The 16,176-nt window shown below is 39.3% G+C and overlaps 1 protein-coding gene across 7 annotated transcripts in view; it reads right to left on the reverse strand.

Moving 5' to 3' along the window:
- Positions 1-11,735: 11,735 nt before the first annotated feature.
- The window catches only part of mdm1 (Mdm1 nuclear protein), a 16,609-nt gene continuing 12,168 nt past the window's right edge, over positions 11,736-16,176 (reverse strand). For all 7 annotated transcript variants that reach the window (XM_042220189.1, XM_014333234.2, XM_014333233.2 and 4 more), the window contains 5 exons: positions 16,068-16,150; positions 15,139-15,200; positions 14,815-15,061; positions 13,017-13,079; positions 11,736-12,929 (listed from right to left, as the gene is read on the reverse strand). In XM_042220189.1, the coding sequence (XP_042076123.1) occupies positions 12,820-12,929; positions 13,017-13,079; positions 14,815-15,061; positions 15,139-15,200; positions 16,068-16,150 (565 nt within the window). In that variant the 3' untranslated portion in view covers positions 11,736-12,819. The remainder of the gene's footprint in view (positions 12,930-13,016; positions 13,080-14,814; positions 15,062-15,138; positions 15,201-16,067; positions 16,151-16,176) is intronic.

The raw sequence follows: 16,176 nt of genomic DNA on the forward strand, positions 1-16,176 counted from the left end.
ATATGACGGTGAAACAGGTTCTTATCTGACTTCCGATCTGACTGAGACACATTTAAACAGGGGTCTGAGTGAAAATGAAAGTCTTATCTGCATTAAACCCAGATACATCAACAAAGCAGCAGTGTAGATGTAGATGAATGTGGCAGCAGAGCAAACGGTTAAATTCAGTTCTATTTATATAGCACTAAATCACAACAACCATCACCTCAAGTCATCACGCCCTTCTATTACTGGTCATTGAGACACTATGTGCACTATTTACCTTAGACATTTACCTTGAAGTTATATAAATAACCACAGCGCACTGAGTCATCATTGTTTGAAATCCATGGCTTTCTTTCAGCGTCTCTTTCAATGGCTAAATTCAGTTCTCACACACATTGGGGGGAAAGTTTGCTAAGTTTCCTGCATTACCTGGTGACATGTGTAGGAAATCCCCTGTGATGACATCACACAGGTAGAGCAATGTTGACCCCTCCCCCTCACTGAGAGGTAAATAACTGGGAAGAGTGTTTCTACCTTTGTGAGGATCAGCTGTAGCTCTCCAGTGTGAAGTGAGAACAGTCCTCATTTCTAATAAAGCTCAAGGTGCTCCTTTAATAGGGATGATAAATAGGTTATTTAACTGTAACTTACACTAAGGACACTTTCAAAGATATTTGTTTTGAGATGCAGCCTAATAAGTGATGTTAAAGGAACTACGGGCTTTGATTTACGGCTGGTTTTCATGTTAAAAAACAAAACAAAACTGCAGCACCTGCATCCACATGTCAGACAGCACTGCAGAAAGTTAAAAATTATAAGATGTTTATCTTTATCAGACAGAGATGCCTTTTTACTGCTTCAAAAAGAGATGACATGAAACCAAGAGTAACAGCAAATCCACAAGCTGGAGAACCTTCAACCAAGTTATATCTGCAGATTCGTTTTTCAGATCAACACACTGACCCCCCTCCCCCAACCCCCTCACACACACACGCGCGCACAAACACACACACGCGCACACACACCTCATACCAAGTATCTGCATATACGAATTAGCAGAGAGCTGAAACTAAGCCTGCAGCTCTGATAGTAGGTTAGTAGGTCTGCAAGGTCTGTGTGCGGTCTCTGTACATGTTGCACCAGTTAAAGTGGCTGTGTCACCCTGAGAATAAGAGGCCATCATTTTATATTTAATCTAATCTCATAAAAAAAAGTCAGTTATGAAACGTAATTTTGATTTCATGTAAAGTATGTCAAATTAGTAGACCTGCAGCTTGCAGTGTGTCGTAAAGAGCTTTGAAATAAGATCCAACCACAGGGCTTTTTTTTTTCAGCCCTAATGTCAGTTTTGGGGAATTTTTCAGGATTGTTCTCGTTACTCGTCACTGGTTGTTTTGGATTTTTTTCTGTGGTTTAATTTTTTTTGTGGCATTTTTATTCTCTGCAGTTTTTAGCACTGTGCATTGTTTTTTGTGTAGTTCTTTGGCACTATTACCTGTTGTGTAGCAGTTTAGCACTGTTTATTTGTTTTTTGGGGTAAGATTTATGTCATTTCTATTGGTTGTAGAGTAAAGGTCGTTGGTTTTCAGCACTTTCTTATTCTTTCACTTCATCTTTTTTGTTTGTTTGTTTGTTTGTTTGTTCTTTTACATTTTGGGTGTATAATTAGCTCTGTGTATTAGTTTTGTCCCTCTTTTTTGGTCATTTAGGTGGTTTGTTTTTTGTGTGTTTCAGCATTGTTGTTTATTCATCGTCCACAGCTCTTTAGCTCTTTGTTTGGTGTTTAGCAGTAAATACTTACATTGTTACTGCTGGACTTTGTTTATCAGTTGGTTGCTGTTTTTCTGGAATTGTTCTTTAGTAGTTTTGTGTTGTAGGCTTTTTTTTTTCTGGTCATGTGTTTGTTTGTGTTTAGGATTTTATTAAGAAATTGTCAGTTTTCACCCATTTTAAGGCCCAAATCTTTTTGCCAGAAGGCCTGAGTCTGCTCAGGTGTTGCTGCTTTACCAGTGGTGGAGAAAGTACATGAATATCTAAATGTATTTCACCAGACAACCCACCAGTCTTTGATTTAATGTCAACATGTTGATGTTAAAGGGCTTTGTACATTGACACAGCGTATGAGTCAAGTCACAAACACCCACTCTTATTGTTCGCTTAGGTCGCAGTGTTGCATGTTGGCAGCGCTTCGATGCACCAGAACACGTCAGAATTCTCCACTGTCCTATTTTCCAAGCGCCAATGCTACAACAAGCTTTAACCACTGCTCACCCTGCCTATGACTGTTACCCGTAATCTCTCAACACTTAAGAGGACAAATACGTGCCAAGAGAGTTGCGTAATTCTGTTCAAAATGGCGTTGATTCAGTCTGGGTCAGATTTGATTGGCTGTCGCAAAGATTCAGATCAGTGTGACGCATTTTAATATGCCTATACCATGAAAGCTAATAGACACACAGAGGTGATGTAGGTTTTAACATTTTATTAGCTTTTATTTTGTTTAATTTCATTTTCATTTCAGTGACTGTCAACGTCTGAGGTGACCCATAAACTCAATAAACCAATGTGCTAATGCGTGCCAAATGATTTTTCTGTTTTTGTGACTCTTTATGCTTGTTTTTTGTTTTTTTTTTGTTTTTTTTGTTTTTTTTTGGGGGGGGGGGGTACTGTTGTTGTTTTAGCATTTGTTGGTTCTGCGTATTTTTAAAATAAATGGGTGTACACTGCATGACAGCGATGTTGTCCACACTACGGACAACATTGGAAAGTCCCTCGCGGCGCCTCCGTGATGTGCTGGATCTTCAAAAGAGTGTGATGAGCAGCAGACTCATTCCAACACGGGACATTTTTCCTACCTGCAGCTCTCAAACTTTAGACCTCCTCTCCGTGACACCTGGACAGTTTGTGTCACTGCTGTTAACCTTTGGAATATTTACCTGAAGCTTGAATAGAGCACCTAACAAAACAATTAAGTGTTCTGATTCTGACGGTCGGTTTCTCAACTTTGCATTCCTGTTATTTTCCTTTTACATTTGGTACTCTCATTGGCATATTTTTGGGCAGGTTGGAAGCTTACAAGGAGACCAGGGTTTTTTTTCTTATTTTCTGTCAAATATGTTTTTGGTTTTTCCCCCAAAACGTGTAAAACTTGTGTAAAAGTGAACAGAAATCATGTAGCCATTGTATTATACGATTAAAAAATGAAATAAGGGGATAAAATCTTAAAAATGTTTATTTCAAAATCTTATACAGTTCATTACAGCCAACAGCAACAACATCAGCATTTAAATACTGTAACAATCAGCCATAACATGGCAACGTGAGAGTCCAACGCCAGAGTCCTTTCATAGCCGGCATTAAAAAATTGTCAATAAATGTTATGATCATCAATAAATAAATCAACTCAGACCATTGACTAATCATACTTCAATCAATATAAATATTTTAACTGTATATTTATAAAATGTTAAATATGTCCTCAAATTAAATAAATGAATAAATAGAAGTATAAAAGCTGCTGGTATAAAACTTGGTGATAAATATGGCGGTGTTAGGCATCAGTGCTGTTCCTCGGCTCCACGCAATAGTCCTGCAGGTAGCTGAACAGGATGTCAAGCTCGCTGATTGCTTTGGTGATGCCTTTCATTTTCTCCATCTGAAACAAACAGAAGCAAACACAGGGTGAGTTATAGGACATCCAAATATGCAGCAGAGCACCAAATCTGTATCAGTCCGCTGTTACAAATAGTCCCAAAAAGAAGCCAAAGGGAAGCCCTGCAGTTTTCAGGTATTTAGATCTGTATGTGGGCTCTTTGTCAGATTCATCAGGTTGAAGCTGACCGTTATATTCCTGTGCTATGATCATGCGGATTATCTTCTATCTTTAATCCACTTGCCATCTGGTGAATACCAAGTTGTACAAATCATCACATTACTCACTGTGTCCAACTAACAGTTTGGAATTAACTTATGAAAATGTAAATCCTCAAAGCTGATCATAAAATTTTGTCCCTTAAAACATGAATTCTGACTAATTTCTGTCATTTACGGATTAAAAAACACTGAAAACAACCTGAGAGATTGATAAAGTGTCAAAATTGTTGTCAGTTTAGTCTCTTTTGCAGTTCTGCATGATTTATTGGATTCAAATAACCCTGATTTATTTTACAGCGGCCCTTTGTTTCTGAAACAAGCTTTTTTTATCTCCCTCCCCACATCTCTTTTACCCAGCTTTCTTCCTATTGGCTGCCCCTCTTGCGTCTGAGATGACCATGATAGTGTTTGGAGCAGTTTGAAACCACCCAGGGACTTCTTGACCTCGTTACAGAAAGCAGGTCAAAGCATGACGAGTCCACTCTTATTACTGAGCCCTCCTCCGAAGTTAATCGCCTCCTGATTTCATGATTTTTTTTTTATTCCTTCTGTGCTTCTTCTTTATAAAACAAACCTTCAGAATAAAGTTGCATTTTAAAAGAAAGTTCAATCTTACCTTCTCAAGCTTGGTGCGAAAATCCACTGCATTTTTGTGGTCGTGGTACTGAGTGACATTCTGCAGAGGTACATCGAGAAAGTTAGCAACTGTTATCAGTCCCATCTCTTCTATTTATGTGTGCACGAAACCACAGAAAGTCGTTATCGATTTTAGGATCAACCACAGCGCCGCCACACATGGCTGCAAAAAGTTTGTAGTAGCTCCATCCTCCAAATGAAGGCGGAGAACTTTAAAAGCATGCAGTGATGTGGGATTTTGTCCTTTTTACAGTGGAGTTTGTGCATGTCTCGTTTAACATTTCCAATAAATACCACCCCGGTTAAAACACCTACTTATAACTTGCTAATTTGTTACACATAGAAGGCGTTTGCTTCCTGCACTGTCTGCTAAAGTAATCCATCAAGTGAAACACTTACGCAGCCGTGGGCTTGCAGGTCGGTGCTGATGCGGTGGAGGTTGGTCTTTAGCCGGTGCATGTGGGCATGGTCGTTGTTGGTGTGGTGCAGGATGTTGGTCAGGTAATAGTCCAGGATGTTGGCGTGCAGGCAGCAGATCTCCAAGTGGTGCTAAAGACAATGAAGGGAGATGAGAGGTCAGGCTGTTTCATCGTCTTGAGTGGACATATTCAGAGTACTCTGTTACAAGTACTGCTTTCAAGTCAAAGTACTGATACAAAGAAGCTGCTTAAAGTTTAGATTACTCACATCTTTAGTATTAACTCTGGGTATCACTCTCATACTGGTGTCGTCCTCGTCGTCTTTCGGCTGGATCCTCTGATACTGCAGAGACACAGAGACGTTTATTTGGATTTTCTTCATTTCATGCATTCAAGTTGAGTCAAAACAGGATCCTAAACGCTGATGGTGATGGATAATCAGCCCAGTTTGTTTTTCTCAAATATTGAACTGAATCAACTTGATTTTTAATTGTGGTTCACTCAAATTTTTTTCCTCTGGTTGATAAAATCCCTTTTAAAATGTGAATCAATGCTTAAAACCCTACGGAGCAAGATTAGTGCCAAATTAGTAAAACATTTATATGTATCAGAGATGTATGAAATAGGCTTCCATTTATATTTTTTTGTTTTAAAAGTGGTTAAGTTTGTGCAGCATGTGGGTTAAAGTGAACACATTTACAGATTTTAGCTCCTGATTGCAAACTGTGGAGTACAAATAGTGCCAAAACTATAACCCTTTTTTTATTTTATATTTTTTAAATTATTATTATTACTTTAAAGTTCAGTGTGAGACTTAAAGCCAAAATTTCTGGATTAAAGTTGATGCGTCCCTTTATATTTTTTTACCGCAGTCATTCATAAGGCAGCAGTAAATTTGAAGAATATCACCACAATTTTTTTTAAATGCAGAATTTCTCTCATGTAAAACTACATTCAAATGTAATTCAGAATTATGTTTCTGTAACATGTCTCAAATTTACAATCAAATTGACCACTCACATGTTCTGACACTTGCCCGACGTCCCGATAGGTCTGCGGATGTCTGAGCACCGGGCTGAATGGACGGTCCACAGGGTGTGCCCGAGCCTGCTCGTCCCAGCCAAAGAAAAGCAGGAGGAGAACTGCAGCTGCAGCGGGACGGAAGAAGGAGGCGACAGTGGCAGTGTTGCGCTTCATAGTACAGGTGGATAGGTGTATCTCAGTCGTTTTAGATTGCAGAGAGAGTCTGAGAGTTTCAACCTGCAACAGAGAAACATATGAAATTAGAACAAAGTCCTGAAGAAGCTTCACCTTAAAGCAATAATTTTGCTTCTCAGAGAGAGCCCTGACCTGTTAGCAGGTGCTGCTGTGGAGAGAAGGCAACTCTGAGACGTCTTTTATACACCTCAAACCTCCGCCCCCTCGTCAGAATGTAGGCCATCAAAAAAACCTCATCAAACACACACGCGCACGCACGCAGGTCAGTGTGTTTACTGTCACACAAAAAGGAAATTAACTCTCACTCAAGGTGTGCTTGCGCAGGATCAGCAAAGAGACATTAATTATAGTTATCCAGTGACATCATTTCCTTCTTTCAGTATTGGTGTGTGTGTTGTCGTCGTCCCTGGTGGATTAAGAACTGGAATTTACACAATTGCTTGGAAGAAAAAGAAGAAGAAAAAAAACATGTCTAACCGGTCTGTGACACCTGTTTAGATGTTGCTTTATTATCTTAGTATTATGCAACACTTACCAAAAAGCGCTGACATGCAGGCTGGGTAGTAAAATGTTTTAATAAATCAATTTAAATAAAGCTGTGGAGAGGCTTTGTTTTCTAATGTATGCATTAAGATGCAACAGGCATAAGAACTCCAGGACAGAGCAAACGCAGCCTCTCACACTCTGTGACAGCATCATCCTAGCTTTTCATTAACAACATGGACATTTTTCTAAGTTTATGCTTTAAACTTGCAGCATCTTCTTCAGCCGGATGGGCCGCCATAAACAAAAACTCATTTATAGAATTCGTCATTCAACATTCACTTCAAATAGACCAGCTTCTACAGATATTACACACATTTAAAGCATGACTTTTCATCATAAATGGTAACATGGTTTCAGTCCTTGATAAAAAAAAAATATATATATTTGCACCTAAAATTACATTTAAGGAAAATGTGTAGTGTATAGAAAATCTTTGACTTCAGCTCACATAACTCTTAATATTGTAGGAGTATCAGTATATGTTTAAGACATGGTTAAACACTCCCAGGCTGCACCGTCAGATATTAGACCTGTGATACATGGTGAAAAATTGTGTATATTTTAATTAACAAATTAAGAAAAAAATACAAATTAATGCATCTTTCCATCCACTAGAATAGAATAGCCTTTTATTGCAACAAAATTGTGAGCACTCAAACTGCTGGAATAAAATATATTACACTAATAGATTCAAATGAGTTTATTAATATATATAACACAAACTGCATATAAAAAATAGCCATTTTGTAAGGAAGAAGACTCCCTACTACTATTTACATTATAATCTGTATAGCACTTTAGGAGCACCTTTAACATGATTAAAAAGCACCTTATCTAGCACTTTGTTTAGCATCGAACTTTAAGCATGGATTTGCACAGGAGAACATTTCCACACAAGAAGTTTAACTATTTATTGAATATTTTTTGGGTATTTTAAAATCAGTTGGTAGCCTTTGTTTCAAGTCCTGTACAGCTGCTCCTCATTAAGGACTGTGGTGGTTGTCTGTGAAAAGGTTGTGATTTAGAGAAAATAAGGTTTACCAGTAAGGAGAACTAATGGAGATGTGTGTGTGGAGGTCTAGAATTAAAGGGGGCGCAAAGAAGTGATTGTAAGATGTGATTACTCACCTGTGTTTCCTGTGTTCTCTCCAAGGTGTTTGGGCAAATGTTTCCCTGGGGTCCAGACACCATTTAAAGGTTCTGGGAGAGACCGTGGGTTAAGTGAGTGTGGGGAATCTTTTGAGCTCATCCTCTGGAACATATGAGATACATTTTAGTCTGCATTAAAACAGACTGATAACAGCTAGCCAAATAGCAAAGCATGGCTAAAACTTGATAAACTAGCTGAAATATATTAATCTTTTTGAAGAATATTAGCATATTTTAGACATAGCTGACAAAGCCAAAGCTAAAATATGCTCCTTTTTACACAAAACAAAAATGGATTTCGAGTTTTGAGCAAAAATCTAACTTTTGTTATCTATTGCTATGAAAATTTGCTTCTTTTTTTTTTTAATAATAGCTGTTTATCAATGCCCTATAATCTAAATGTAACTATTTATTTATTTGTTTTTAACAAAATCTGCATTTGTAGCTATTTTTTTAGTATTAGCTAATTTATTTTTTAACAAGATTTTGTAGCTGTTTTAGCTTTTATATATGTTTTAGCAGCAGTAAACCTTTTTCTTCTGCCTGTTTTGCACAAATTGAAAATTTATATAAAAGGTCAGAATGGAGACAATTTAAAGAAATAAAAATAAAGAAACTCTGGGGGAAAAAACACTAGTTTAAAAACTTGACTTTATTTGTCCTGCAATAGTATTTAGCCTTCTTCTAATTAATATACTTTGGTAACTGTCTAAAAGTATCTGAATGGAAATTGCACCACCAGCTTAAGTAGGCAATAAACATTTTTTTATTTTAAACATTTCCTTTGAAAAGTAGGTCACGTTTTGTGCTACATTTGGTGGAAATTTGATGACAGCATGCTTTAGACCATTATTATGCAACAGATTAACAACATCCTTTCTCAGGGTGTGAAAGAGAATATTACCTGCACATCCATGTTTGCAAACGATATCCCCAAGGGAAGCTTATAAATAAACAAGTAAATCGGAGAGAATAAAAAGGGCCCCTGAGTCTATCCCTGGGGGACTCCATGACACACTGGACCATTAACATTGGCTGTGTCTCTGTATCAGTGAGACACTGCTCCACAATCTAGCTCCAGATCAAGGATATTGTAATCATGCCTTCTTCCAGTGGTTGAATAATGACCTTGGGTCATCTGATAGATGCCAACACCCAGTTCCCCTCAGCGCTTACTGAATTCTGGGATGTTATATTTTCCGTCTTTGACATGAGGGATCAAGTGGCCTGCTCCTTTATCTGGTTTCTTTTATTTTGTTGGCCGTGGGTGTGAGAATGCCTCCAAAACCGATGATGGTATTAAGACTTGCAGCTAACACAAAGGTGCTGAGTGTATCAGTCATCTGTTGACAATTTAAGACTTTTATAACAGTAACAAAAGTAATATTTTTCTGTTTTTACCTTCAGCATTTCCCTCTGATAGCTGCTGAGTTTGTTGTGAAATAGAGGAGCTGTGCATCAGATGAGGCACTGCATCAGCCTTGCATAACAATTTTGACCTGTTGCAAAAAGGTTTCTGTTTTTTGCAAAACTGCAAACACAATCGCGTTCGAAGTGAATGACATCTCAGCAGAACTGCTGGGAGTTTTGATACAAGTCCAAGGATCCAAACAGGATTTTTCTATGCATTTAAAAATAACCAAGGAAGCTGCTCCAGAAGCTGCATTTATTCTAAAAATCTGCATTTGCTGTTTGTCATCATTTGAAAAAAAAGCTTTCCTAACTACTCATATCAATTCATATCGTATCAAGCAATTTATAGCACAGAAAAGATGTATTTTGTTCTTAAAGGAATGGACCTACAGGGAGTGCAGAATTATTAGGCAAGTTGTATTTTTGAGGAATAATTTTATTATTGAACAACAACCATGTTCTCAATGAACCCAAAAAACTCATTAATATCAAAGCTGAATGTTTTTGGAAGTAGTTTTTAGTTTGTTTTTAGTTTTAGCTATTTTAGGGGGATATCTGTGTGTGCAGGTGACTATTACTGTGCATAATTATTAGGCAACTTAACAAAAAACAAATATATACCCATTTCAATTATTTATTTTTACCAGTGAAACCAATATAACATCTCCACATTCACAAATATACATTTCTGACATTCAAAAACAAAACAAAACAAATCAGCGACCAATATAGCCACCTTTCTTTGCAAGGACACTCAAAAGCCTGCCATCCATGGATTCTGTCAGTGTTTTGATCTGTTCACCATCAACATTGCGTGCAGCAGCAACCACAGCCTCCCAGACACTGTTCAGAGAGGTGTACTGTTTTCCCTCCTTGTAAATCTCACATTTGATGATGGACCACAGGTTCTCAATGGGGTTCAGATCAGGTGAACAAGGAGGCCATGTCATTAGTTTTTCTTCTTTTATACCCTTTCTTGCCAGCCACGCTGTGGAGTACTTGGACGCGTGTGATGGAGCATTGTCCTGCATGAAAATCATGTTTTTCTTGAAGGATGCAGACTTCTTCCTGTACCACTGCTTGAAGAAGGTGTCTTCCAGAAACTGGCAGTAGGACTGGGAGTTGAGCTTGACTCCATCCTCAACCCGAAAAGGCCCCACAAGCTCATCTTTGATGATACCAGCCCAAACCAGTACTCCACCTCCACCTTGCTGGCGTCTGAGTCGGACTGGAGCTCTCTGCCCTTTACCAATCCAGCCACGGGCCCATCCATCTGGCCCATCAAGACTCACTCTCATTTCATCAGTCCATAAAACCTTAGAAAAACCAGTCTTGAGATATTTCTTGGCCCAGTCTTGACGTTTCAGCTTGTGTGTCTTGTTCAGTGGTGGTCGTCTTTCAGCCTTTCTTACCTTGGCCATGTCTCTGAGTATTGCACACCTTGTGCTTTTGGGCACTCCAGTGATGTTGCAGCTCTGAAATATGGCCAAACTGGTGGCAAGTGGCATCTTGGCAGCTGCACGCTTGACTTTTCTCAGTTCATGGGCAGTTATTTTGCGCCTTGGTTTTTCCACACGCTTCTTGCGACCCTGTTGACTATTTTGAATGAAACGCTTGATTGTTCGATGATCACGCTTCAGAAGCTTTGCAATTTTGAGACTGCTGCATCCCTCTGCAAGATATCTCACTATTTTTGACTTTTCTGAGCCTGTCAAGTCCTTCTTTTGACCCATTTTGCCAAAGGAAAGGACGTTGCCTAATAATTATGCACACCTGATATAGGGTGTTGATGTCATTAGACCACACCCCTTCTCATTACAGAGATGCACATCACCTAATATGCTTAATTGGTAGTAGGCTTTCGAGCCTATACAGCTTGGAGTAAGACAACATGCATGAAGAGGATGATGTGGACAAAATACTCATTTGCCTAATAATTCTGCACTCCCTGTATATACAGCAGGATGTACCCACCCTTTCATGCTGTTCATGCCACACGTCTCAGTGTCGCAACGTAACTTTTCACACACTGATGGATGCAGACGCCATGACATCAAATCTAATTTCAAGTTCCATGTTTGGAACTTCACAAATTAGAGGTTAAGCAACCAAAAGCCATGAGAGACGGCATGCTCCTACGGTAATGATTTGTCAGTGACAAGGGAGCCCTGCAGGGTGATCTTTGCCAACGGATGTGGTCTTCTGCTGCTGCTTCTCTAATGACCTCTGACATCAGCAAGGCATTTTCTCCCAGGGAACTGCTGCTGATATTTTTCCCTTTTTCAGGCCTTACTCTGTAAGCACTACAGATGGTCATGTAGGAAAATCCCAGCAGATCACTGAGACCTGTGCGTATGACACCACCAACCAAGCCACTTTCTTCCTCATGCCAATGCTCAGTTTGAACTCATCTCTACATGCCTAAATGAGACAATTAAGCTTTTTTAGGTTCACCTAATAAAGTGGCTGGAAAATATATATTGTGGTTTTTTTTGGTTTTTTTATTGGATCACTTTTTATTTAAATCTTACCCAGTGACCCAATGAGTAAAAAGGGAAAAATGCTCTAATCTGATCTAGAGGAAAAATTACCCACCATGCAGGTTATTTTTCCTCTGTGCAGGACTTTCACAAAGTATGATGACATCGCAGGAGAGCTAACGCCCACACGCTCCTTCAGCTTTACATTGTTTGCTCTGTGCTGTACATTGTTATGAGGGGAATTCAGTAGCTGCTATTCGCTTGTTTGATGTTTTGGTATATCCATTGTGTTTGTACAAAGCAAGCTGCTCGGTATTGTATCCTCTCTGACTGAAGGAAGTGATTTAAATATTTGCTTTTCCTCCCAGGGTGACATCACCTCAATGCTTACAGAGGAACAGACCATTAAAGAAGAGACACTAGGTGTGGAAAAAAAAAGGTTTTCAGGAATTTTTCTGTTCTTTCCTGGTTTAATGAAAGTGACTAATACAAAATCAGACATTTGACCTGTAGGAAACAAAGCAACATGATTGATTCATAGGAACCTTTTTCATGCCAACCTCAAAAGAAACTTCATGTTTTTAGCTTTATTATTAGTAACAAAACATGAAACAAAAAAATAAAATTCTCTGTGTTATTGTAGGTTTTTACCTTAAAATAAAAAGCACAACTTTTGTTTGTGATTTGGCGCTATGTAAATAAAATTGAACTCAATTATATTGAATCTATGTACGGTTGTGTTCATAAGGAACTAAAATAAGCTGTCGCTGTGTGTCCCTTCAAAGTGTGTCACTGTCACGACTTTGGTGGAAACTTTTGTCCGACTGACCGGTCTGACCTCATTCCCTCAAAACCTGAGGAAGAATTCATGCCTGTTTCACACCAACATGTCTACATTTTTTCAAAGGTTTTAAAGTCCTGGAGTTTTAAGGAAAGTCGAGTAAAAGGAAACAAAATTGAGTCAGTGTATTATCATTTTCATTTGTATTTCTCTCAAAGGTCAAAGGATTACAGTAAAATCAATAAAACACACGATTATCGCTCTTATTTAAATTAATCTATAAAAACCTCATCCTGACTACATTAAAAAACATGCTGGGTCATCTCTTCCCCCAGAAGTCCTCCCGTCTCTTCTGAGCGCGCTCCAGAACGGCAGACGCCATGGAGCAGGAGGCTCCAGAGCGCCATGACAGCACAGAGACCCTGTCGTCTGGGTAACAGATGCAAAAAGAAAAAAAAAGTCAAATAATTGTCATTTTAATTAGAAGGAGTTTATCTTAAAAGACATTTGGTTCACCTTCGTCTGAGCCACAGCCTCCGCCCGGACACGGACGCTCCCTGAACCTCAACCCCAGCTCACCTAAGAACATGCACAACAACCAGATTCATTGATCAGTCGCTGGCAAAGACACACACACACACACACACACACACACACACACACACACACACACGCACAGATTGCCTCCTGTGGTACACTATCTTTCCCTGTGTTCAGGTCTCAATATGAAATCCGAGCTGTTGAGAAAAATGAAATCTGAAAAGAAAATGAGAAGGAAGTGAGGAGCGGAGGGGAAGGCCAGGCCATCCACCTGTCTGCAGCAGGAGGAGCTGCTTGTATAATCAGGACTGAGGAGTAATTCATAAAAGTGTGCCAGTGTTACACCACGCTCTCCACATTAAATGTAACACTTTTCATGTTTACTCAAAAACTGCCAAAGCATGTAGTTCCTCCAACTCCTCTTGAGGCTCCAGCAGTCAGTCAGTCAACACAGGCTCACATGATAAAAATCTGTTTACAGCAGAAATAAACATGTTCACAGCCTGATACAAACACTGTTTTATCTCTGTAACTATTGTCTTCTTTCATAACAGATCCACAGGAGCTGAACCTTTATTTAGCTTAGCCCAGTTGAATTGAAGGCCTACAGTCTGTATTATTATATATATATATATATATTTTTTTTTAATTATATTATTATTATTATTACTATTATATTGGCCTCTTTGACTGGCATGTATTTTATTGATTGAAAGGTGCTAGCTGTCTGCTAGACTTCACCTCATCTAACTGGAGTCACTGAACTCTACCTCTAGACCATGTTTGTGCTGTTGATGTTTTTTGTATTATTTTTAATACAATTATCTGACCAATAATATCACTGCTGTATTGTAACTGTGCCAAAAGATCGTCCAAGAACTCGGAGCTCCAGTTTTGATGAGTAAGTCTATGCTAACTAGCCAGCATTAATTATTGGCTTAGCACTCCAACCTGTTGCTCAAACACAGTCACTTGCAGCTACAGAGAACAACAACGTGGTAGCCAGAATTCTACATTTAAATCTCCAAAGTGGAGACTCCATCTTTAATTTACAGTCTCTAATGATTAACCTTATGTGTAATTTCATGAAGGAAGACCTGTAATCCCTCACCTCCCTGCTCACTTGGCTATTCAGCTGCTAGTCTATTCCTCTTTTTCCCATACTGCCAAACTTAATGGTGACATCATTGGTTTAGTCTAATCATTGTCTCCCTCACATTCTGTGAGCCAATGAGCCTTCATGCTTTCAATCTCAGCACTCTTCTATCAGTCTGCCTGTCAGACTGAGACCTCCCTCCCCATCTCTTCTTCACCCTGGTCTAACCACTGGAGAGTTTATTACTAAATTCTGTTGTGCAATAAATCAAGTTGAACTCTTCCAAATGATCACTCCTCACTGAACTATGAACAGTTTATGAATCGTATGTATGAAGGTCTGAGGTCTCATCCGCTTGCTGAGGGGATAAGAACATGGCAAGAGGTCTGAAGAAGACGATGATCTCTAATCCTAACACGGTTTTGGAGGCCACTTCCAACCCTTTAACACAACTTGATCCTGATAGGCTGCAGGAATACTAATAGACTGAGTGACCAATCAAAACTTAGAGGCAGTTTATATAAAATGACACCTTATTTCGAGCAATCCTGCCTGCTGATGAGCTTGTACTTTAAATCTGTTCTAACTGCTCAGTAACAGAACTGGTGGCTTTCTCCAGGTCTTTCCACACCACTGCACAGCCCAATCAAGTGCCTTAATTCCAGTTCTGATGCTCACCGTTGTGCTGAAAGTCCGGGTGTCTCAGGGTGCCCTGGAAACCATGCAGCGGGGCCGGGACAAGAGGCGGTGGCGCTGCAGCAGGTGAAAGTGTTTGCTTCATCCTGATTGGTCTAAACGAAGGGCTGGAGGCTGATTTGTGGTCATGGGCTGGGCTATAGGAGACAGCGATATTGTCTGACCACGCTTCCTTACGTTTGGCTGGTGTTTCTGACCCTGCTGCCATGGAAACAGCCGACCCACATCTCTGAACACAGAAAGAATCACATCAGTGTCACAAGCCGATATCATTTAAGTTCAGATGATCTATACTTTCATCACTACCTGATGTTTGAGTGGAGAAGAGCCATCAGTGCTCCTCAGTTTCCCAACCAATATAGCGCCTCCTGCAGGACAATCACAGGCATTAATGTATTTATGTGCTGGCAGTAACATCTGCTCATTTACACCAATTTATTTATGACTCTACCAGCGTGGCTTTGCATGATTCACAGATCACAATAATCCTTCTTTATCTTACACAGGGCCTTAGTGCGGACCCTCAGTTCATTCTCTGTCTGACAAATTCTGTTTTAACTCCTCTCCCTTTAACACACTCTTCTGATTGGTAAGCCCTTCGTATATAGGCTCTTTGACATCACACAGCCCTAAAAGCAAAAAAAAAAAAAACTGTGATAAACTGAGCTTCTGGCTCACACTGACTACTTGACTTCATTACCTGAAACATTGGTCATGTTTAATAATAAAATCCATCAGTAGAACAAAAGATAAATGTCAAAGTAAGTAATGGGAATATGCATAAGTCTTTGGGATAAAAGAATGAGAATTACAGCTGACAGATATCAGAGTTTTTTTTACGTGTTGGTCTTTCCTCATGGATTCCGATGAACTTCAATCCATTCAGAATGTGTAATTTCAGTTTAGTTAATATTCTTCTCCCAGGTCTTGGCAATCGGGAGACAAAACATGACCACTCTGCTTTTCTACAACTGGTAGGGTTGGTGTTGGATTCCTGACGACTTGGACCTCAAACACTTAAAAAGCAAATAAAAAGCTCAGATAGGAGCCAGTGGGTTTAAGATCTGGTAAAAAACCTTTTTAACCTGCATGCAGTTGATGCCGGATTAAATGTGATTAGGTCACAGAATTCGAACTCGACTCGAACCAGCTTAATGTTACAGGTTACACTGCATCTATTTACTTATTAAATATGAAATTTATCTATCTAATGTGAAGGAAAGATGTCTGCATACCAGCAGCAGGGGTGGTCAGGTCGTGATGAGTCCTCTGAACCGGCTTCATTTTTATCTCGGGAGTTGGCAGCCTTCCTTCCTCTCTATGCGCGCGCACACACACACACAC

This window comes from Haplochromis burtoni, unplaced genomic scaffold, assembly GCF_018398535.1.
Source record: "Haplochromis burtoni strain Fernald_Lab_line unplaced genomic scaffold, NCSU_Asbu1 Contig_44, whole genome shotgun sequence".
In the NCBI taxonomy this organism is placed as follows: Eukaryota; Metazoa; Chordata; class Actinopteri; order Cichliformes; family Cichlidae; genus Haplochromis; species Haplochromis burtoni.